This window comes from Protopterus annectens, chromosome 8.part1, assembly GCF_019279795.1.
Source record: "Protopterus annectens isolate FY-2018-M chromosome 8.part1, PAN1.0, whole genome shotgun sequence".
NCBI lineage: Eukaryota > Metazoa > Chordata > Ceratodontiformes > Protopteridae > Protopterus > Protopterus annectens.
Window position 1 is genome coordinate 265899171 of NC_056742.1, and position 24607 is coordinate 265923777.

The window sequence follows — 24607 nt, forward strand, 5'->3', positions numbered from 1 at the left end:
AGAAAGCCCACCCACAAGGATGCTCTGTGCAATGCCATTCCTCCTTCAAGGCATTCTGGCAATTTGTATCACTGCTCTGACCCTCCCACCCACAGGATGGATACACCCATCTTCCCCTACAAGTGCTATCAACAGCCCGAGCTGCAAGTCAAACTCGAGTCAAGTCAGGGCTTTATCTCTCAACACCAACTGCACTTCCTATTTCTGATACTGTTCATTTCCAAAATGTTTTATTTAGAAACATTTTTCAAATGATGTGCATCTCACACAGAAAAAAATTAGATTTTTTGCAATGCTAACAGTGCACAAAATCCATACAGTCCTGTATTCTGCAGCTCATGCCATTAAAAGAGATCTACAACAAATACAAAGTATCAGAAGAAGAGCATGCCCTGTGGAGTGCTGCGTAAAACAAACTAAAAAGGGCAGGAATAAAAACACATTGTTTATTTGCGAAGTCCACAAACAGCTCTATCAAATTATGAAATGCAACTCAGCATTTTAAGCAGTTGTTTGTGAAAATACAGCACTGTAAATTTTGTTACATTCAAGGTGTTCACTGCTTGCAACGGACTGTCTTGCACGTTTCTGACATGCCAGAGATAGACAAGACTGAAGACAATAGAGTGGCACGGCAAAAAGCCTGGTGTGGTGCACGACTTCCAAAACAGCATGCTGATAAGCTCTGTGCTGTCTGAAGAGCAGATAAAGCTTTATCCATTTGAATGTGTGCCAAGCTGCTCATACAGACATTTTAATCGGTAGAATCTAGACAGCCTGTTTTATACATCAAAAACAAATAACTATGAAATGAAAAAGCATGGCCACCTCCTCAGCTGGGATCCTGATGTGGTGCTGGCTTCGGTAACATCAGCTGTTCTAGCACTGCTCCTGGTAAATCTTCAACAAGATTTATATGCTCAGTTTCTGGCAACTTAGCTTTATCTGCATTCTGTGTTAAGGGGTGCACCATAGACATGTGTACATTCAAGTTATGGGCCTTCTCAAAACGCTTGCCACACTGGTCACAAGCAAACTCCAGTTCTGTCTCTGCTTTGTGTTTAGTCATATGGTACTTAAGGGATGCCCTCTGTCTGCATTGGAAACCGCATACTTCACACCTACAAGACAAAGAACAAAACATACTGGCTTACTGTACTCGGCAATTAAAAAAAATGCTTCACCAAATCATGTTTACTTTTCAATACACTCGACAAGTCTAGCTTACATCTAGGTAAGTTTAGATAACCTTGAGATAAAAACTAAAGAAAACAATCTTGTATTAACTCAACAAAAAGCAAGATGTGTAGTGCTATCTGCATGTACATTGGAAAGTTAAAATTCATCTGTAAATTGCAAATACAAAAATCTTGCAGGACTTGTGAAATACATGGCAAAATAACTGGAGAACACGTCAATAAGGACTTAACACTGGCCCACTGCAAGGGTTTTCTGTAGCTATACTCATAAAACACCTCTTGTATTTCAAGAACTGTCATGCAGATCACATTTTACATTGAAATCACAACACAACGAAGCTAAGCATGATAAAGAAATCTCTTCACAATGCAAGTGAGCTGTAAGGAAACCAGGGTTATCCAGTTATTCTGAAAGTGCCTTAACAGCTGTGAAAAAGTTTTACCATAACGTTCCATCTGTGTTGTCCACCTTCATACCATTAACCCATGGGAACATGGTTCTGATGCTCGGAACTGACCAGCCGCCTTCTTTTAGCTTAAGACTCCTGACTTCAGCTTCTCCTCCCTACCCATAATGCCCCACTCCCCCACACAACCTCAGCTCAAGTTTGCCAAAAGAACATAACGGCCATCAAGCATTAACTATACTACAAACAATATGCAGACCACATGTGTACATATCTCACACAAGTAAGGAACATCAGGAACTCAAACAAAGGAATAAAGATTCCCTGTAACTTCTGCTAGGCTTCCCGAAAAACTGGATATGGGGAAGGGGGGGTGGGAAAGTTAATGAAATGAAGATAGATAATGCAAAAGGAATGTTATGGTAAGAACATTAACTTCTTTATCTGATGTTGTCCGCATCACTCCATTAACCTGTGGGACAGAGTCCCCAGCTACCACAATCCAGAATGGCCGTCAAGGAAAGATATTATGGAGTACAGCAGAACCAAAGGCACTTCTACTCCTGGAGATGATGTCCAATTTGTAATGGGTAACGAAAGTGTGGGGTTTGACCAGGTAGCAGCAGCACAAATGTCCTCAATAGAAACTCTAGACCAAAAAGCCTGAGATGTGGCCATGGACCTTGTATAATAAGCCCTTACCTTGAAAGAATAAATAAATGTAATACAGTCTTTCAACCATCTCGCCAATGTAACTTTGGTAACTGCTTTACCTTTCTTGGCATTTGAAATGGAAATAAACAGCTTGTCACACTACCTGAAGGGCTTGGTTCTATGGATATGGATATAAAAATGAAGATGCCTATGAACATCAAGCAGATGTAATGTGTACACTCCCGTGTTTTAATACTCAGGAGAAAAGACTGGGAGACTGACTGACTGACTGATTAATGTCATTCTCTTTAGCCACCTTGGGTAATAAGGAAAGGTTAAATACACAAGGTCTTTATGGAAAATTAAATATAGAAATTTTGCAAAAAGGGCTTAGAGCTCAAACACTCTCCTGGCCGAAGTAATGGCTACTAGGAACAGGGTCTTCCAGGAAAGAATTTTCAGATCCACAGTGGCTGAGGGTTCAAATGGGGGATGGACTAAATCTTGCAGAATCACAGTAAGATCCCAGGGGGAGTAGGATCTTTGACTGGTGGTCAGAGCAGAAAAGTGCCACAGAGAAAGGCTTTACACAGTTTTGAAGAAGTAAGACATAAGGACTTAAAACCAAAGTGAAAGTTGGAAATAGCAGCTAGTTGAACTTTGACAGTAGAGCAGCTAGCACCATCTTTGAAAAGGGAATCCAGAAAGTCTAGTACGACTGAAACCAGGACTGTAAAAGGATGCATCTGTTTTTGTTCAGCCAAAAAAAAAAAAAAAGAGAACCTTTTCCACTTACTCTTGTGAATTTTTCTTGTGAAAGCCCTATGGGATGAAATCAATATTTCTCAAACAGGGAAGAAAGCCTGGGAGATCTAGCCATCATTAGACGTGGAGAAACCATGGGGTTAATTTCAGTCCCTGGATGTTTGGATGTGGAAGCCCAGATGGATGAGAGAGCAGATCTGGACTCTGATCCAACTTCATCGCAGGGAAAACCGGGCGAGATCAAAGAAAGGTGAACCAGGTTTGTAAAGGCCACAAAACATCAATGAGGATTACATTGTTTCGCAACCAGAGAGCTTTCTCTAGGAACTTGGGAATCAATGGAAGAGGGGGAAAGGCATAGAGTTGACCAGAAGGCCAAGCATGAACAAGAGCATCCCCTTGAGGGACTGTCCCTGAGGAGGGATCAAGGCAAAATACCTGCTACATTTGTTGTTGAAAGGGGATGCAAAGAGACTGCAGCAAGGATGACCCTATTTCTGGAAGATCATGTCTGCCATGGACTACTCAAGAGGCATCAGTAAAATTCGGCTGAGCTTGTCAGTTAAAATGTCGGATTGCCCCAAAATGTCCGCTGCTATCAGAAAGTGGTTGGAAGAAATCGCCCACTGCCACACACTCATTGCTTCTCGACAGAGTGGGTAAGACCTGGTCCCTCCCTGTTTGCTGATATATCAAACCACTGACATATTGTCCTGGACTGCAATAGTCCCCTGAGGAAATAAGTTGTCTAGTTCCTGCAACGCTAGAAGAACCACTCATCTCAAGAACACTGATATGCAAGTTGGTCTCCAGGGACGTCCACATGCCTTGGACTGTCTGGCCCAGACACTGCCCCCCCCACCCAACTGGGAGATATCTGTGGTCAATGTGGCGACTGTGAAGGGAAGAACGAATGGGAGCCCTTGAGTGATTTCCGGGGAATGAATCCACCAAAGTAGAGACTCCTTGCACACATGAGGCAGGCTGATGGGGAAGGTTCAAAGGATTCCTGAGAGGCAACCACTGTACTTCCAAGGTCCACTGAAGAATCTGCATGCTGGAAATGTGCCATTGGAAGAACAGTTATGGTTGCTGCCATGAAACCTAATGTTCTGACAACTACAGAGGCGAGGGGTTTTGAAGCAGTCAAGATCTGGCTGACATGAAACTTTAGATTTGATAGCTATCCATTGTAAGGTAAGCACAGAACGTTCTTGTGTCTAGAGTCTAGACAGACCCCTACAAAGTCAATGGCTTGTACTGGGTCTAATTGTGACTTCTGTAAGTTGACTGTTATTCCCAAGGTTGAAGCTAAGCTGTGGAAGTAATCCCTGGCCTGAAGGGGTAGATGCCTGGTTGAGGCAGTCAGGAGCCAGTCATCCAGATATGGAAATATGTGATAACTTTACAGCCGGAAATGAGCTGCAACTACTGCTAGGCATTTTGTGAACATCCTGGGGGCTGTGGTGAGATCAAAATTGGTAGTGACTGACTCCTAACCTGAAATACAGAAAAGGCCTGGAGCACCTGTCCATTTTGATAGGATAGTACGCATCCTTGAGGCCTATAGAGCATATCCAATCGTCCATCTTTAGAAGAGGTAAGATGGACTGTCTCATGACCATTCAGAACTTTGTGTGGTTCGCCGACTTGTTCTGAGAGGACATATCAAAGATAGGTCACAAGTCCCCTGTTTTTTTTTGGTACTAAAAAGAATCTGGAGTAAATGCCCAATCTGACTTGATCGGGGGACGAGGACCTCTTGGATGACTCTTTTTCGAAGCAACTTTCTTACTTCCTGGGCCGTGTCCTCCCCCTGACTGGGTGGAACATCGGGGAGGTAAAATTTCTGTTTGGAAATGTCAGAAAAGGGAATGAACTATCCTCCGGATATGATCCTTAGCGCCCATTTGTCATTTGTGATGGCCTCCCAGGCTTCTGGGTGCAAGGAGAAATGTCTGCTGACTGCTTCCAAAGGTGAGCAGTCAGGCAACAGTTCAGGATCGCTGGAAAGGCTTGTCCTGGACAGGTTCCTGCTACCCTTGATTTTTGAGGACTCCTTCGGCTGTGCAGGCAGTATCTCCCATTCTGACCATATCCCCTCTGCTTCGTGGGGGGGGTGGGAACTCCTTGAGCATCTTGGAAAGGCTTCCAAAACCACGTGTTCTTACTTCTACTCTGGTACCTGGAGAAGGTCCATTGTGGAGTAGAAAAACAAATCCCGATGGCAGACAGGGTCTTACCATTTTTCTCACTCTGGGTTAAAGTGTCACATATCATGGGCCCAAACAAGATGGAGCTATCAAAGGGGGCATTAATAAAGGATGGCTTGAAAGGCACCGCAAAAATCGCACAGCCTCATCCAGGCATGGCGTTGCATGGTGATGCCAGAACCTGCTGCCTTTAAGGTACCCTTCACACAGGATGAGAGAAGCCGCATGGATGCATTGGCTAAGGAGTGTAGGGTGGCCAGCCTAGAGGAAAAAGATTCCCATTCCTTGGTAGGCATGGACCTTTGGACCGAGCTACAAAGTTCCTTGACCAAGTCCTTTTGTAGTCGGGTAAAATGTGACAAGTAGTTCAATGCCCGAAGTGAAGGTAGATGAGGTGTAGACTTTTGCCAAATCTGTCCAACTCCCAGGTTCTCTATTTGGGGGAGGACAGAAGAGCTTTCCTGAGCCAGCTCCTTCTTGGTGGCTGCCACCACAACCATGGCATCTATGGGGAGTCCTTTAGTCCAAAAAGCTTGGTCAGCCGGAGCACTCAAAATTTTGTTGGCACATTTGGGAATTGGCTCCAATGTATCTGGCTCCTTTCAGGCTCTCGTTGACACCAGCGGGATGAGTGGGTCAGCCAGGTGGCACCCAGGTAGTAGATGGGCCAGCCCCAAAAGCTTCCCATAGTACCAATTCCACCACGAAGGGTTTTGGGTAGACCAACCACCCTTCTGGCAAAGGATTTCAAGGATGTCTCTGAACAAGACCTCACCGGGTGGTGATTTGGGAGACAGTTTGTCTTCTTCAAAATCGGTATCTGTAGTGAGTGATTCAATAGGGAATCCATGTGTCTCCACTTACACGGTCTCTTTCAAGGGATCTCATCAGGGGGATGCTCCGGGGAGGTGTCGGATGAAGTTTGGGGATCCACTGAGGGGAATGTGTGGAGGTTTCTGGGACCAGCTGTCCACATGGCAGCTTAGAGCTCTCAGGCACAGTTCCAGTATGAGATGGGAGAAGTTCTGTCGAGGAAAGTGCCCAGGATCTCCTAAGAATGGACAGGACCCTCTCCTTAACCTTGAACGTGGAAGGACTCTGAACCAACTGGAGCGTTCTCACTGGAGCCAGAACCACAAGAGGAGACGCTTCCTGGAGAGAACGGCCCTCACTCTCCGAGGGGGGAGTTGGAGCCGAGCTGTCAAAGGCCGAGGCTACGAGGGGATGAGTCTGCTCCGACAGCTTCAGAGTCTAGGTCACCCCCCCCCCCCCAGAATAGACCTCAACTCTATGTCTCCGAGACACACTTGGATCCGAAGCAGCTGGAGCCGAGCAAGTCGGGGAGAATGTTGGAGGTGAAGAAGAGATGTCTACTGGATCGGACCTCGGCACCAGGACCCAATGGAAAGTACAGTTGTGTACACTTACCATAAATGTTGATGTTCAAGTGAATTCACTGTTGCAGTCATTACATTTGGGTAATCCTGCTGGCAGGTTGCCCTCAGTCAGCCTGAAAGTACAGTTTTGTACCTACCATAAATGTAGATGTTCGAGTGCTAATACAGCTGCAGTCATAACAGATGGGTTATCCTGCCGTCAGGCGGGCCCTCGGTCGGCCGAATTCCAAAGTCTAGGTCTGGCATCGGTTGTCGTCGCTTCTTCCCTGACGTCAGTGCGGCAGGGGTATAAACGAACCAGCTGACGCCATTTTCTTCAGTTTTTCTTGCCCCAGATGTCAGGTGTCCCCAGAAGGAAGGCAAAACATAAACTTATGCAATAATGCAATATAATATAATCAAAGAACAGTGGTTTGCAAGCAAATACACCATAAAAGAATACCCCAATCAGGTTGTATGAGGAGGTGTTTGTCATAAGGCCTGTCCCAAGAGGGGATGGAGGGAGGGAAACCTGGACTGCAGCTGTATTAGCACTCGAACATCTACATTTATGGTAGGTACAAAACTGTACTATGTTCATCATGCATACAGCTGCAGTCATAACAGATGGGTAGAATCCCAAAGCTAAAAAGGGGTGGCAGGCACTAAGTGGAACTAGGAGGAGCAAGGATGCCCTGCAAGACTGCTGTGGCAAAGCCCGCTCTAGATTTAGAGTATAGTGGAAGGTGATAGTGCTTGGAGAAAGTGTGCACAGAACTCCAAGTGGCTGCTTCCAAAATATCCTTGGTAGGAACCCCCCTGAGGAAAGCTGTAGAGGTAGCTATGGCCCTTGTGGAGTGAGATCCGATGCTTGTAGGTACAGTTTTTCCATGAAATGAGTAACAAAAGCGTATGCAGTGGGCTATCCATTTTGAGATTGTCTGTTTGGAAATAGCCTTTCCTTGAGCAGCTGTAGCATAGGACACAAAGAGTTGCTCTGATTTCCTGAATGGCCTTGTCCTGTCCAAATAATAACAAAGTTGGCTGTGAATGTCCAAGGAATGCAGTAGTCTTTCCCCTTTGTTTTGTGAGTTAGGATAAAAGGTAGGTAAGTGGATAGTCTGATTCAAGGCTACACTGGATACTACCTTTGGCGTAAAGGAAGGATTGGTTCGTAAGGAAACTCTGTCCTGATGGAAAATGATGAAAGGTTGCAAAGCCATGAGGGCTTGTAGTTCCGAAACCCTGCGTGTTGAGGTGATAGCCAGAAGGAAGGCTGTTTTCCATGACAAATATTGCAGTTCTGTTGAAGCAGCTGGCTCAAATGGAGGCAGGGTCAATTTTTCTAAAATGAAGTTGAGGTCCCAAGCAGGTACTGGTAGTTTCCTTGGGGGTTTTATATTCTTAGCCCCTCTGAGGAACTGTCTTAAGAGAGGATGAGAGAATAAAGGAGGATCAGTGTTGTATTGTGCAGACATGGCTGAAACATGGATATTGATGGAGGAGAAGGAAAGTCCACCGTTTAACATCTCAGCTAGGTACTGTAATATTTGATGTAAATTTAGTACCCAAGGATTCTGGCCCTTTTTCTGATTCCAGGCACAAAAACGTTTCCATTTGGCGGAGTAGGCTTTTCTAGTAGAAGGTCTTCTGGCCTCCAAGATGACATCCTGCACCTCCTTGGAGAGGAGGGTCTGTTGGGAAATCAAGGAATCCTCCATGCGGCTAGATTGAGGGTTTTCAGCTGACTGTGAAGAGTTTTGAAGTTGTGCTGGGTCAACAGAAGAGGCACTAGAGGCAGGATCCATGGTGGGGAATGCGTCAGGCTCCTCAGGAGTGGATACCAGTGTTGTCTTGGCCAGTCTGGAGCAATGAAAATCATCTTTGGCGTCTCCGCTCTGGCTTTTAATAGAACTTTGGGCAGCAGAGGAAGAGGTGGAAAGGCATAGACTGCCAATGTTGTCCAATTGAAAGAAAGTGCATCCACTTTCCAGGCCTGTGGATGATAGGTCCTTGAGCAAAATTTTTTCAGTTGGTAAATTCTGTGGGTAGCAAAGAGATCTATGTCTGGTTGTCCCCATGCCTGAATTATCTTTGCGAAAACTTGAGGATGCAACTTCCATTCGTGTGGATCTGTCATATTTCTGCTTAGGTTGTCTGCCAGCGTGTTTTCCTTCCCTGGCAGGAATTGTGCTTGAAGTTGGATTTGCAATTCCAGAGCCGTGTTCCAAAGGGACATGGCTAGTCTGCACAGGGGGTATGAATGAGTTCCTCCCTGTTTGTTTATGTACCACATCACTGTGGTGTTGTCTGTCCTTATCAATAGCTGGCCTGGATGCAGTAGGTCTTTGAAGGCCATAATAGCATTTTGTACTGCTAGCATTTCCTTTTGATTGATGTGTAGGTGCTTCTCTTTTGGGACCATTTGCCCTGAATGCACTGATCTGCCATGTGCGCCCCCCAGGCGTAGTCCGAGGCGTCTGTTGTGATGATTTGATTTGCTTGAGGCATGCAGAAGTGGAGACCTATGTTTCTTTGGCATGCTTGAGCACACCACAGAAATTCCTTTTGAAGACATGGAATGAGTGGTATAATTGTTTCCAAACTGTGGCTGTGTTGAGACCATAAGTTTTTTAGGTACCATTGAAGTTTCCTCATATGCAGCTTTGCACATGGGATCAGCAGGATGCAAGATGCCATGAATCCCAGAGCCTGCAGGACTTTCCTTGCAGTCAGCCTGGTGAAGGTTGCCATTTTTCTGAAGTATTGAGATAGTTGCCCTTGCTTTTCTGGCGTGAGGTAGGCCATCTGGGTGTTTGTATTCAAGCTGGCACCCAGGAAAATTATTGCTTGAGAGGGTATTAGTTTTGATTTCTTTTTGTTGACTGTGTATCCCAGAAAGTTCAACAATTTTATTACAAACGCCAGGTGTTTCAGAAGTATGTGCTTGCTGTCCACTTGGATCAGGCAGTCGTCCAGATATGGGTATATTTGTATCCCTTGAAGTCTGCAGAAGGCAATTACTGATGCCAGGCATTTCGTAAACACTCTGGGCGCAGTAGATAAGCCAAAGGTCAATGCAGAGAATTGATAATGGGTTGACCCTGCAAGAAATCTGAGGTATCTTCTGCAATCTTGTCTGATAGGGACATGCAGGTATGCCTCCTTGAGGTCCAATGTTACCAGCCAAGACTCCTTGCCTAGCATGGGAAGAAGCTGCTGTAATGTGAGCATCTTGAATTTTGGTACGAGTAAATATGTGTTTAGGATGGAGAAGTCCAAAATAGGTCTCCAATCTTTGTCCTTCCTTGGTACCAGGAATAGTCTGGAATAAAAACCTTGACCTTGTTCTTTTGCAGGTACCTTTTGAATAGCTTTCATGTCCATGAGAGCTGAAATTTGTTTTTGTGCCTCTGCCCTTTGATTTTGTGGCAGGTTTGGCATGCCTCTCATTTTTGGAAGGGTGTGAAAGTGGAATCTGTAGCCTCTGTCTATAATGTCCAGGATCCATTTGTCTTTTGTGACTGTATGCCAATTTTTTGAAAATAATGCCAGTTTTCCACCTAAAGGTGCTGCCATCAAAGGTTTGCTTGGCATGCAAAGGGGAAAGTCATTGTGTCTGCTTTCTGAATGACTGCGATCTATCCTCTCCACCTCTTGGTGTAGGTGCTTGCCATTGTCTGGCTCTAAATGATCCTTGAGATTTCCCTCTACCCCTCGGGCGCCTGTGTCTACCTCTTTGAGGTCTGTCCGTGGATGGAAAGGACCAATTTTTTGAAGGCCAGTTTCTGCTGAAACATGGAGGTTGTACCTGTAGGAAATCTTTCACTGTTTGCATTGATCTTGCCTTTTCCTCCATTTTCTTTAGTAACTCCTCAGCTTTAACACCAAACAATACATCTTTTTGAAGAGGTGCATCTAGTAATTTAGCTTTGACATGATCTGGTAAGGTTTGCTCTTTGAGCCAAGCATGTCTACGTATGACAGACCCTGTAACAGCAGCTCTACAAGAGGCCTCTAAAGCATCAAAACCACATTGCAAGGTACGTTTACCCACTTGCTCTGCACTATGCAACATATCCTGCAACTCCTTTAAGTCTGGTTGTTCAGGTTGTGCCATTTTGCTTTTCAACTGAGATAACAAAAACTGTTGATACTTTAACATATGGAACTGACAGTTTAAAGCCCTTATGGTTAAAGTGGCCGAGGTGTATACCTTTTTCCCCCACCTTTCTAAAGCTCTGGAATCTCTCTCTGAAGGTAATGGGTTTTTGGCAGTAGAGGCCTTAATTCCCTTGGGACCCTGTGAAATAGTTTCTGGGTCAGCAGCATGGCTTTTGTATAGGAATTGGGGTGAATCAGGAACCCGGTAGTACCTGTCAGGTTTAACAAGAGCTGGAGGTAAAGAATCTGGGTTGAGGCTGGCTTCTGTGTACACATCATCTAAAATATCCAAGACAGGAGGGATAGCCAGAGGCCTGTGCTGAGGAAGCAAGAGAAAATCCCTGAGCCTTTTCTTGGAATCTGAGTAATCTTGGCCTTGCCAGTGAAAGTGTTCCCTCAAGGTATGTAAGGTTTCCCCAAAAGAATAGTCCTCAGGGGGGGGAGACCGAGGGAATGGACTCCTCAGCATCAGAATCTTCAAAAGGGGAATATGAATATTTCTGGTCCTCAGAATGTTCTGAGGTAATAGAGGCTTGGTCTGAGGAAGGGGAGTCTTCCTCCAATCTGGGCCTTTTGTCCAAGGGGGGTTGAGAACCCCTGATAAGAGTAATCAAATCCTCAGCCATTTTGAGCATCTGTTTTTTAAGCATGGGGCCTTGAGAGGGGCTCTGTGGAGCTTGTCTTTTAGTTTTCATGGCTGCTTTAGATTTTGTGAAAGCCTTAATGGAAAAAAGAGGAAGGCCTGAAGACACCTTGAGAGGTGGCAGGCCTGTCTAAACTCTGAGTTTCCCCGCCAAGAGTGGCGTCGGTATCTGTAGTCGGAGTGGGGGCCGAGGAGCCTGCGACCTCGGGCACAGAAGACACCGCTAAAGAAGCATCATCTGTATTCAGGGGCTGCGTAGGCGCCTCGCTGAGAACCGGAGCACCTGTAGCCGGCTTCAGTGTGGTGTCGGTAGAAGTCGCGGACCTCCTATGTCGGTCCTTATCTTTGCGTCTTTTACTCAAAACTGGAGTCGGAGTATCCGACGACATAATGTAATTCAATTTTTTACCAAAATAGTGTTGGGCGAACTCCGCCCGACGCTTAATAGTGCGTTTGCTGAATCTAGCACAAAAACGACAGGCCGAGACGTCATGGTCTGGGCCTAAGCAAGGAATGCAGAAGGAATGGAAATCCTTATGCGGTATTTGCTTCCCACATGAAATGCAATTATTAACTTTGTCTGACATCGGTCTGAGGCAAGAAAAGTTTCCCCAACGGGGTACTTAGCTTTCAAGAAGACTTCGGCTGAAAAATTTTCATAAATCTCAGGAGCTGGCCGACTGGCACTTGCGAACTGCTTCTGCTTCGGGCACCGCGCGGCAAGAAAGACTGAAGAAAATGGTGTTGGCTGGTTCTTTTATACCCCTGCCACACTGACGTCAGGGAAGAAGCAACGACAACCGACGCCGGACCTAGACTTTGGAATTCGGCCGACCGAGGACCCGCCTGACGGCAGGATAACCCATCTGTTATGACTGCAGCTGTATGCACGATGAACATTTCCAAAGTCTTGGGTCCTGAGTCGGCTGCTGTCGCCCCTTCCCTGACGTCAGGTCGTCAGGGGTATAAAAGGAGCCAACGCCATTTTCTTCAGTTTTTCTTGCCCCAGATGTCAGGTGCCCCCTAAAAGGGTAGCCAGAATTTATATATATATAAAATTGCATGCACCAATATAAACTTGACCTTCATCGACAAGCAAATACACCACATAGGTTGTATAAATCAGAGAAGGAAAGATAAGTTCTAGCAGAAAAAAGGGGGATGGCGGGTGGGTAACCTGGACTGCAACAGTGAATACACTCGATCATCTACATTTATGGTAAGTGAACACAACTGTACTATGTTCTTCGTGTTTCACTGTTGCAGTCATTACATTTGGGTAGAGTCCCAAAGCTATGGTTGGGAGGCTGGAGCTAAACAGTATTAGGAGCGGCTATGAGGCCCTGCAGAACTGCAGTGGCAAAGCCTGCCCTGGATTTAGAGTAGAGTGGCAGATGATAGTGCTTTGTAAAGGTGTGCACTGAACTCCAAGTAGCAGCCTCTAAAATGTCTTTGGTTGGTGCTCCCCTGAGAAAGGCTGCTGAAGTAGCTGCAGCTCTGGTTGAATGTGGCCTAATGCCCTTAGGCACTGGCTTGCCATGTTGAAAATAGCAGAAACAAATGCAGTGGCCTATCCACTTTGAAATAGTCTGCTTTGAGACAGCCTTTCCTTGTGATCCTGCAGCATATGCCACTAGTAATTGCTCTGTCTTCCTGAAAGCTTTGGTTCTGTCCAAGTAGAATCTAAGCTGTCTGTGTACGTCCAAGGAATGCAGAATTCTCTCCCCTTTGTTCTGTGGATTTGGATAAAAAGTTGGCAGATGAATGGTTTGGTTAAGAGCCACAATGGACACCACTTTAGGCATAAATGTCGGGTTTGTCCTCAGAGAAACCCTGTCTGGATAAAACATGATAAAATGTTCCACAGTCATGAGTGCCTGTAGCTCTGAAACTCGTCTTGCAGAAGTTATTGCTAGGAGCAGAGCTGTTTTCCAAGACAAAAACTTTATATCAGCAGTATCAGTTGGCTCAAAAGGAGGCAGGGTTAATTTTTCCAAGACATAGTTGAGGTCCCATGCAGGTATTGGTGATCTCCTTGGAGGCCTTAAATTTTTGGCTCCTCTGAGGTACTGCTTTAATAAAGGATGAGAAAAGATTGGTGGCTCTGTATTGTAATGAGCCGAAATGGCAGAGGCATGAATTTTAATTGATGAAATAGATAGGCCTTTGTCCAGCATCTCAGTTAAGTATTGCAAAATCTGAGGAATATTTGGTACAGCTGTATCAGTTCCTTGTGCCTTGTTCCAAGCATAGAATCTCTTCCATTTTCCAGCATAACATTTTCTAGTACTAGGCCTTCTGGCTTCCAAAATGACATCCATCACAGCTTTACTGAGAGGAGTGCTTTGTATGATTACATTATCTGCCATGCTGCCAGGTTTAAAGTCCTGAGCTGGCTGTGCAGGATCTGACTGTTTTGCTGGGACTTGCAACTCAATGGTGATATTAGTTTAGAATGGTTTCATTTCTTTACTGTTTCTTGTCCTGTGACTCCATGTTTATATGGCTTGCCTAAGATTCATAAATCTATGTTAGACCCCCCCCATGAGACCTATTGTGTCAGGTGGGGGCTGGATTACTGAGCCAATATCTATTTACCTACAGACACAACTACAACCTTATTTGGTGAAGTGTACCACTGTTTTACGTGATACAACAGATTTTCTCTGTAAATTACGTGCTTGGTTCAATGGTACAGGTGGCTCCTTTAGACAGGGTGATTATTTATTTGTAACACTAGACACTGCATCTTTATTTACTGTAATACCCAATGACTATGGTGTTGATTCTATAAGAGAATTTCTGATTTCGCAACCTTCTTTTGTGGTTAAACATGTTGAAAACATTTGCTCTCTTTTGGACATAGTTTTGAAAAACAATATTTTCCTATTTGATGAACGTTTGTATTTGCAACTTACTGGTGTAGCTATGGGCACTTCGGTAGCCAATACCCATGCAAATTTGGTGCTATACCAGTGGGAGAAAACCCATATATATGGTGAAAAGAATCCTTTTATTAGTAATGTGTGCTTTTATCAACGTTTTGTCGATGATTGTTTTATGGTTTGGAAGGGTTCGTTATCGCAGTTGAATGAATATATTTACTATCAGAATACTACTACAAATTTTTTAAAATTTAAGATGGATGTTTCTGATAGTGTGATTGGGTTTTTGGATGTTAGAATACAACTGATAGAAGAATGTGTCCATACTAGTATTTATAAAAAAGAAGTATATTCTGGGAGATATGTCAATTATAATAGTATGCATGCTCCACATGTTTTTAAAGGTATTGTGACTTCACAGTTCAATAGGGCGAGTAGGTTGAACACTGATGATGTTCTTTTTGGTATGCAGTTGGATGAAATGTCTAAAGATTTTTTAGCTAGTGGTTATGACCCGGAACTAGTATTAGATTTAAAAACTAAAACTGAAATTAACAGGGAGACAATGTTGAGACCGATTCTCCTTGAGGGTGAGTGTAGTCATATAACTTCAGAACGTCGTAGACCCTTTATTAGGTATATTACTAGCTATAATGCAAGGACACATCTTGTTAAGCAAATTATACAGAGGAATTGGATTGTAGTGATGGCATCCAATGAGGTTAAGGATGTCTTGGGTGATAGACCCTTTTTTTCGTATAGAAATATGAAGACTTTGAAGAGCTTGCTATGCTATAAAGACCTAAGAAGACCTATAAATAGGACTGTTTCCATTAAGTCAGGCACCTATAGATGTCTGAATTGTTCATGCTGTTCTGATATTATTGCTGACAATAGTGATAAATTTAAACATCCTGTTAGTGGTAGAGTTTATAGTTTTAGCTTGTCAGCTACCTGTATTACATCTAATGTGGTGTACCTGGCAACTTGTGTCAAGTGCCCCTCATTTTATGCGGGGAAGACCACTAGAAAATTGAAGGAACGCATTATTGAACATAGATCAGAGATTAGAAGAGCAGTGGATTAGAAGAGCAGTGGACAGTAATGCTCTTTATAAACATATTGCCAGATTTGGCATAGAGCATAGGTTTTGTTTCAGAGTCATAGATGTTATGCAACCTACCACCAGAGGTGGAGATAACAACAATTTGCTTGAACTAAAGGAGTATGAATGGATTCTTAGGTTTTGTTCTGATCATTTTCCAGGTTTGAATAATATGATTACATTAAAACCTGTTCTTATTAAACTACAACACACTAGGTTACGATGTTAGATATTTTCAATTTGTATTATTATGATTTGTATTTTATTTGCTTGGTCACATGACTTTTGGACTGCTGGTCATGTGATTCCTTTGACCTGTATATAAACCAGTTTGGTTTGTTTTTAATGTATGTAATAGTATTGAAGAAGGGTTTTACCCGAAAGCTTTGCTGTTGTTATTTATAAAGTGGTTTTTCTCAACGTATTTGGTGGTTTTATCATACTTCTGCTGCAGCCTGTGGTTTCTTTATCAGTAGTTGTCCAGGATGAAGTAGGTCCTTGAAGGCTGTCAGGGCATTTTGAACAGCTAGCATCTCTTTTTGATTGATATGTAGATGCATTTGGTTTGAGGACCATGTGCCCTGAATGCATCTTCCTGCCACGTGGGCCTCCCAGGCATAATCTGATGCATCCGTTGTTAGTGTCTGCCTGACTGGGGGTAATGTGAATGGCTGTCCCTTGTTCTGGTGACAAGCCTTCGACCACCATTGAAACTCCTGTTGCAGGCAGGGAATGAGAGTAATCATTGCCTCCAGGCTGTGGCAATGCCTCCAGGCTGTGGCAATGCCGAGTCCAAACACTTTTTAGGTACCACTGAAGTTTCCCTCATATGCAGTTTTGCATATGGAATTAATAGAATGCAGGATGCCATGAAGCCCAAAGCCTGCAGAATATTTCTTGCAGATAACTGGGCCTGTGTTGCCAACATCTTGAAATAGGTAGTCAGTTGCCTTTGTTTGTCCAGCGTGAGATAAGCCATCTGGGTAGTTGTATTTAAGCTTGCACCCAGGAATATTATCTCTTGAGAGGGTACTAGTTTTGATTTCTTTTCGTTGACTGTGTACCATAGGCATGTTAGAAGTCTTTTCACAAACGCCAGATGCTGTACAAGAATGTCCTTGTTCTCGGCTTGAATTAGACAGTCGTCCAAGTAAGGATATATTTGTATTCCTCTTTGTCTGCAGAATGCAATTACTGGTGCCAGGCACTTTGTAAAGACCCTGGGCGCAGTAGATAAGCCTAAGGGCAGTGCAGAGAATTGGTAATGCATTGAGCCAGCCTTGAATCTGAGGTATCTTCTGCATGACTGCCTGATTGGGACATGCAGGAATGCCTCTTTTAGCTCTAAAGTCACAAGCCAAGCATTCTTGCCCAGCATGGGCAGAAGCTGCTACAAAGTTAACATTTTGAATTTTGGTATATCCAGGAATGTGTTCAGAATAGATAGGTCCAGTATTGGTCTCCAGGCCTTGTCCTTTCTGGGTACCAGGAACAGTCTTGAGTAAAATCCTTGTCCCTGCTCTTGCTCTGGTACTTGTTGTATGGCCCCCATGTCCATGAGGGATGAGAATTGTTTTTGTGCCTCTGCCCATTGATTTTTTGGCAGATCTGGCCAGCTGTTTGCCTTTGGCAGGGTATGGAAATGGAACTTGTAGCCGTGTGACACTACGTTTAGAACCCACTTGTCCTGGGTTATAATGTGCCAATTTTGAGAAAAAAGTGCCATTTTTCCCCCTAAGGGTGCTGCCAGGAGATAAGTGCTTGGTGCAGGAAGGGGGAAGTCATTGGGACTGTTTCCTGTAAGGTTGTGATTTGTCTTCTCCAACTTTGGAGGTAGACGCACCCCATTGCTTTGACCTGTAAGAACCTTGCGCCTGGGATCTGCCTCTAGGGCATCTGGATCTGCCCCTTTGAAGTCTGTCTGACACAGGAAAGGACCAATTCTTTGTAGGCCAGTGTCTACTAAACCTAGGTGGCTGTACTTGTAAAAAACTTTGACAGTTTGCATAGATTTATCTTTGTCCATTTTCTTTAACACCTCTTCTGCCTTAACACCAAACAAATTATCATGCTGTAAAGGTGCATCTAATAATTTAACTTTCACATGATCAGGCAGATTTTGTTCCTTTAACCAAGCCATGCCTCCTAATTACAGAACCCGTAACTGCGGCCCTGCAGGAGGCCTCCAAAGAATCAAAACCACATTGCAAAGTATGCTTTCCAACTTGTTCAGCTGCATGCAATAAATCCTGCATTTCCTTCTTTTCTGCACATTCAGAGTTTAACATAATTTTCTGCTTAAGCAATGCCATGACATGTTGCTGATATTTGTGCATATAAAACTGACAGTTTAAGGCTCTTATAGCCAAGGTAGCAGATCTGCGGTGGTGGTGCTGCGGTAGCGTTGTCGCCTCACAGTAAGACGTCCTGTTCGATTCTCAGCTAGAGTGTCTTCTGTGTGGAGATATGCGTGAATGGGCATACCTTCGTTGAAGATTTTGCATCAGGGCTGGCAACTCGGCATGTAAAAATCTACTGCCAACCATTAGCGGACCGGAGTTCCGCTGTGGCGACCCCTAACCGGGAAAAGCCAAAAGACGCAACAACAACATAGCCAAGCTAGCAGATGTGTAAACCTTTTTTCCCCATCTATCCAGTGCCCTAGAATCTCTGTCAGGGGGGGGGAGGGTTTTTTGCAGAGGAAGCCTTAACTCCTTTGGGACCCTGTGAAATAGTCTCTGGGTCTGCAGCAGGGTTTTTAAAAAGGAATTTATGAGAGTCAAGAACCCTGTAATATCTATCAGGCTTAACAGGAGCTGGAGGTAAGGAGTCAGGGGTAAGACTAGACTCCGAAAACACATCATCCACAATGTTTAACACAGGTGGAATGGCTAGAGGCCTGTGTTGAGGAAGTAAAAGGAAATCTCTGAGCCTCTTTTTAGATTCTGAAAAATCTTGGCTCTCCCAGTGGAAATGCTCCCTCATGATATGCAAGGTTTACCCAAAAGAATAGTCCTCTGGAGGAGAAGCTGAAGGTATAGATTCTTCAGCATCAGAATCCTCATGGGGGAAGAGAATATTCCTGATCAGAAGAGGAATCAAAAGAAATAGAAACCTGATCTGAAGATACATAGTCAGTCTCTTGCATAGGCCTCTTACCAGGAGGGGGATGGGAACCCCTGATCAAGGTAATCAAGTCTTCGGCCATTTTGACCATCTGTTTTTTAGGCATAGAGGCCTGTCCACGTGGCTCTTGAGTTTGTTTCTTTGCTTTAGAAGGTGCTTTAGTCTTTGCCTTTGAAGCTGAAGTCGGTTTAATATAAAAATGTTCAGGTCTGAATACACCCTCAGAAGCTGGTCCCTGCTCAGTGGCTCTGGACCCATCTGAGGGAATAGTATCCGAGGCTCCAGTACCTTGAGTTTCCACTGGCATGGCTGACTCCACGTGGGAGTCAGTAGTGGCCTGCGACTCTAAAGTAGCGGGCGTCAGGGGCTGCGAAAGCGCCTCACTGAGAACCGGCGACTGGCTTAGGAGAAGCTTTGTCGTCGGTTTTGGGCCGCGGTTGTTTATCTCTCTCCATTTCTTTGCATTTTTTGTGAACTCCGGTAGTTGGATGGCTATCCGACGACATTTCCGGATAATTAAACCAGTGTTCAAAATAGTTTAAAGCAAAATCATACCGACGCTTAATAGTGCGTTGGTTAAATCTAGCACAAAAGCGACAACCAGAAACGTTGTGATCAGGGACTAGGCAAGGAATACAGTAAGAATGAAAGTCCTTATGAGGTATTTGCTTTCCACAAGAAATACAATTATTTACTTTTTCTGACATCGGTCTGGAGCAAGAAAAAAGTTTCCCCAACTGGGTACTTAGCTTTATTGAAGACTTCGGATCTGAAATTCGAACACGAAAATCTCAGGAGTCAGCCAACCGGCACTTGCGAACTGCTTCTGCTTCGGGCACTGCGCGGCAAGAAAGACTGAAGAAAATGATGTTGGCTCCTTCTTTTATACCCCTGACAACCTGACGTCAGGGAAGGGGCAACAGCAGCCGACCCAGGACCCAAGACTTTGAAATTCAGGCCGACTGAGGGCAAACTGCCAGCAGGATTACCCAAATTTAATGACTGCAACAGTGAAACACGAGGAAACCAGGGGACGAAAAATGGAGAAGAAGCCACTAGTCGGGAATGGGGAAAGCATCACGGGTGCGGACGGGGCAGACACACGCTCCATCTGGATCTGTGTTGGGAAATTGCCTCATGAGCTTACCAACATCTTTACAGAACAAACTTTGGGAAAACCCAGAGGAAGTAGTGGAAGGGGTTCTGGAGGATCTCCATGGAGAATGGGAGGGAGACCTCCTAGTATGCACTGGCAGGGAAGACCCAGGTGCAGACAGTGTAGGAGCCAATGCTGTGGGAGCTCCACTGGGCCCCGTAGCAACACAGGATGAATGAAGCAGAGGACAGGCAGAAGTCAAGGAGTTGGAAGTTGAGCGAGTCTGCTCCGAAGGCTTTGTCTTCTTCCTGGTTGGTTCCAAGGAAGACTGCACAGAAGACTAGACTCCTGGGACTCTCTGGGCATTTTTGAAGGGGGTTGAGCCCCTGATGTAGAAGATATTCCCAAGGTGGCAGAAGGAGGAAGTAACCCTTTTAAAATGGGTTTACTCCTCCTGTCCACCAGATCCTAGGGATGGAAAACCCTGAAAATCTCACAGGGGACATCCAAATCATGAGGCCTCAGACAGTACACACAAATAAGGGGATCTTCCACCCACAGGAAGTGCACTTCTTAAAGCCTAATGGCGTCTGATCGGCCATGAGGAAAGACAGCGAAGCAAAGAAAAGATTTTTTTATTTTAACCTAATGGCAGAAACCTGAAAACTAGCTAGAAAAAACTAATGAAATAGAAAGAGGCAGGTAGGAAAGAAACAAGCAAAAACACTCACCAAACTCATGGAGAAGCTCAAGCCAAGGAACTCGATGCGAACTGTAAGCATGGCAAAAAAGATCTGATGTACTGTGGGAGAACAGGGCATTATGGGTCAGGCGTCTTGAGCTAAAAGAACATGGACGTTTGGTACTGAGCGTCGGAATCGTATTCCCATAGGAGAATGGAATGAAGTGGACATCAGATCATGATACAAGAGAGTGTCAAATCAGCAGTACATCCCTATCCAACCATATAACAAAATGTACTCTTCCTAAGTTACTCCCCAACTATACAACTAAAAATGACAGAAAGTGTTTGCATTACTTTCAAGGATTTATATAACAAAGTCTGGAAGTTAGCAAAGAGGATGAGTTGTTAAGCTGCTTCCTGTGGTTCTGGTTTCAATTCCCTCAGCATCCACTTTCCTACAGTTTGGCTCTAAACCAGCCACTAACCACAGAGTGCACTTTAAATGTAAGAGCAATTTAAACAGCTGGCAAGGCTCCTCCAGGGTCTCCTGGACTGGATGCCTAACAACTACCAATGTTGCTGACAAAAGAAAGAAGCAAAGAAAAAACTGAAGAAAATAATGTGCTGTCAGACGGTTTCTTTTCTCTTTTATTTACATTAGTCCTCTCAGTTTCACTTTCACTTGTCTTCCCAGTTTTTTTCCTATACAAGCATATTTAACATTCTTGAGTCACTTTGGAAGGCTAAGGCTACACATGGAATGATTTTTCCTGATTGTTCTCACCATTTTATTTTAGACATCTGGAAAATAATGCCAATGATGGTGCGTGTAATGGCAGAAATGATCTGACTGTACAATAGGGGGGAGGGGTGCAGCAAAAAAAGTACATCATTTCCACTGTAGCGAACTAACCCACTTTTGTTTTATGGATTCAAAAATGTCCTTCAGCAATTCTTAAGATAATTTCTAAGTCTCTCTGAGTTATAAGCATTCTAATTATATTTAATACAAATACATTATTTGTTCTGCAAATAACTATCTTAGTAATTGTAACACCACAGCAGTATTTGTCTATAACTGTGTTAAATGTCTTGGGAAGTTTCTCCCTGCACTTATTCTACAAAGGGGCCATACCCACCCAGCACAACTAAGCCAGTTAAAGTATAAGCAAACATTTTTTTAGCAACTGTCTACACCAGCCCTTTAAACATCAGCAAACATATTTAAGAATGGTAGGCTCATATAACATTATTTATCAACTAACAGACACCCTCTGCAACTGGTGATACATAAGATACAAGAAAAACAGTACCCATTGGGTATAAGGGAGCATCAAAAACAATCACTTACTGTAGAGGTTTTGCTCCTGAGTGGCGCATTTGATGAACTGAAAGATGCTTACGTTGTTTAAATGTCTGACCACATTCATCACATATATAATTTCGTATCTCTGCAGGAAGACAGAGGAAAAGAAAAAAAAAAACAGAGTTTCACTACTAGTCTCCATTACTGCCCCAAGCAGTACCTTTTGAATGACAATGGAAGCTGTGGTAAGTTAAAAAAAGTCATCTGTTTTCAAACTCTGAACTCCTCAGCAGTTTAAGCAGCAACACTATACATATACATAACAATAGGTCACTGAGAGCACTACATAGCAACATTTCTGCCCAGGACCAGATCGCAGCTAAATGGTGACTTGTTCTGTAACAATAGTGAAAGGTGTTCTATCTTTCACAAGCGGCATCTCTCAATAATGTTCTATGCTTATCCTCAACTATAAGAAATTTTCAAAAAAAACAAAAAAAAACCAAACTGCAAACCAACTGCAGACAGAGTTTATGAACGTCTGAAAAAAATGACACTAGGCACTAAAATTTTCTAGGCATGTGGACAGTCACCTTTAAATTTTATTTAGCAAGCACTTTTATTTACAAATGGAAGGAAACTGTTACATCTTCAGTTTGTGTGTGAAAATTCTCCGATTTCACATTTTTCCATCCTAACACTTTTTGAGAACGTTTGTGGACAAATGACAGATGTAGTTCTAATGCTAGAAAAACTACACTGTTACAGCATCAGCTGAGCTATCACAGGACCATAGCAAGTTACTAGGCTAATGACCCTAGGGCCCTTACAAGCCTAGTCAAGTTCTACCCTTATTTCCCCAATCAGCACCCAATACCCGTGTCCAAGAGGGACACAGGTGGAACACCCGGGGTGAATTTATGGTTACCCATCCAACCATCCAGATTGCGTTACAAAAGGGTCAATGAGGTGCACTGTTTCACACGAAGGAGGAGTCTGTTCCAAAGGTGTGGTAACTTTTAGGAGACAAATTTGTCCCTCCAGCAGGTTGTATTAATGTCACATACCAGGTTAAGGTCTTTAGAGTGAGTAACCTGTGTAGCATTTGACTTGCGGATATGCAGCATTTCCAATAAAGCAGGGTCAGAGACTGCCTCCGAGTAGTCTGTATGAAACAGAATAAAGCAATGGCGATTTCAGACGATCCACATAGGACAGATGCTGAAGACCTTGGATTTTCCTTGTGAGGAACCTTTATGGTTTCTCCAATTGCAGCAGGTGCTTAGAAAAGTACATACCAAAAAGGGCATTGTACTCAATTATTTGCCTGATGAGAGAAGAGTATTTCTCATGTTAAGAGTGGTAAAGCAACTATCTAGCTAGCCAGGGAGAAGCCTTATCCCAAACTAGGAAGACAGAATACAGAAGAAATGCAGTGACAAAACCTGCCTTGCTTCTAAAGAGTATTGCCAGTTCACACGGCTTGCACACAGTGAGAAATTCAAAGCTTAACTGGCTACCTCACAGAATTTCCGAAAATACACATCCCTGAATAAGGATGCTTTAGTGGTGGTTATCCTAACTGAAGGTGCCTTTACCTGAGCCTGTACCACTTCACATCGGGATCACAGTAAAAGGTGATGCAGCTAGCCATTCTCTTAGACTCGCTTTTTCGACTGCCTGAAGCCTTTTGTCCTGCTTGTGGTAATAGCTTAGTTCCTGTACATATTTTTTTGTCATTACCGCAAGGCAGCCAGCTTGGAAGGAAAGCGTGCATGTCCAAACAGTCCGCATACTCGAAGAATACAGCAGAGTAGCATTACACCTAACAAAAAAGCAAGTTGTATGGGGATGTGTTTAAGTTTGCAGTGATAAAGTAGGGAATTCCAGGGATAAACTTGCCCACTTCCAAGGACAATCCATCAAGTAAGGAAATCCCACTCTGGTTTCCCATGCAACACACCTTAAGGGCAGTGCGCACGTATGGAGAATGAGCGCACACCTTAAGGGGAGTGTGCGCATTCTCCATACTCTGGAAGCAAAGCCTTGTATATGCACTTCCACTCATAGGCGTTTCTAAAAGCAAAAAGAGAAAAGGCAAAGTTCATCTCCTTCTGATCAAGGCAGACATTTTTTCCAGCTGATGACCATCTACTCTACTCTGCTCTTTGGATATGTAGACTGCTTGGAGGTACAGTCCTCCCTTCCAGGCCAACTATCCTACTGTCATGACAAATCTGCAAAGTGCCTTCTCACTTTGTGATGCATCACATTATGAGGCATTGTCTGTAACTACCAGCATGGTGGCTGGCAGAAGTGCTCTAGTTCATAAATTATGACCTGCATTTCTCTCTTTCATTTACATGCCTGGGCTAATCTTACCGGATTACCTTAACTGCATCAGGCCTCTTGTGTGCACCCCCTACAGATGGCTACTTCTAAGACAGACTGATTGCTGCTCCTAATCTCTGACGAATGCTGAGATGGCTGCAGTTGCTCTTACAGAAGGTATTTTGACATATCCAGGAACAGCTTTGCCCAAAGCAGAGTAACAATAACAAATATACTGAGCAAAACACTTCAACAGTGTCTGTCGACTAGTTTTTCCTCCTTACCCTTCACCAGGGACAAAAACAGCTGTTCTGTCTTTCTAAACTTCTTAATCCTGTGAAAGTAAACTCAACTGTCTATAATCAAAGGAAGGAGGGTTTCCTGCCATTAATTTGAGGAACAGGATAAACAGGTGGCTTAATTCAAGGACAACTTTCTCACAAATTTGGCAATAAGAGAGGTTGGTGTGTAGGGACATCCTGTCACAACAGAAAATTAAAAAAGGTTCTGCAACAAGAACACTGTCTTTCAGGATAAAAAGTACAGGGGTTGGGGTTAGGGACTAAGGCTAGTTTCTGTAAGAGACAGTTGAGATCCCATGCTGGTGCAATTTCTGTTTTTGGAGGTCTGGGATGCAAAATTCATTTTAAGA

The 24607-nt window shown here is 43.9% G+C and overlaps 1 protein-coding gene across 5 annotated transcripts in view; it reads right to left on the reverse strand.

Moving 5' to 3' along the window:
• Positions 1-432: 432 nt before the first annotated feature.
• Positions 433-24607, reverse strand: part of ZNF276 (zinc finger protein 276) — a 476210-nt gene continuing 452035 nt past the window's right edge. For all 5 annotated transcript variants that reach the window (XM_044081859.1, XM_044081861.1, XM_044081858.1 and 2 more), the window contains 2 exons: positions 21670-21769; positions 433-1121 (listed from right to left, as the gene is read on the reverse strand). In XM_044081859.1, coding sequence (XP_043937794.1) covers positions 833-1121; positions 21670-21769 — 389 coding nt within the window. In that variant the 3' untranslated portion in view covers positions 433-832. The remainder of the gene's footprint in view (positions 1122-21669; positions 21770-24607) is intronic.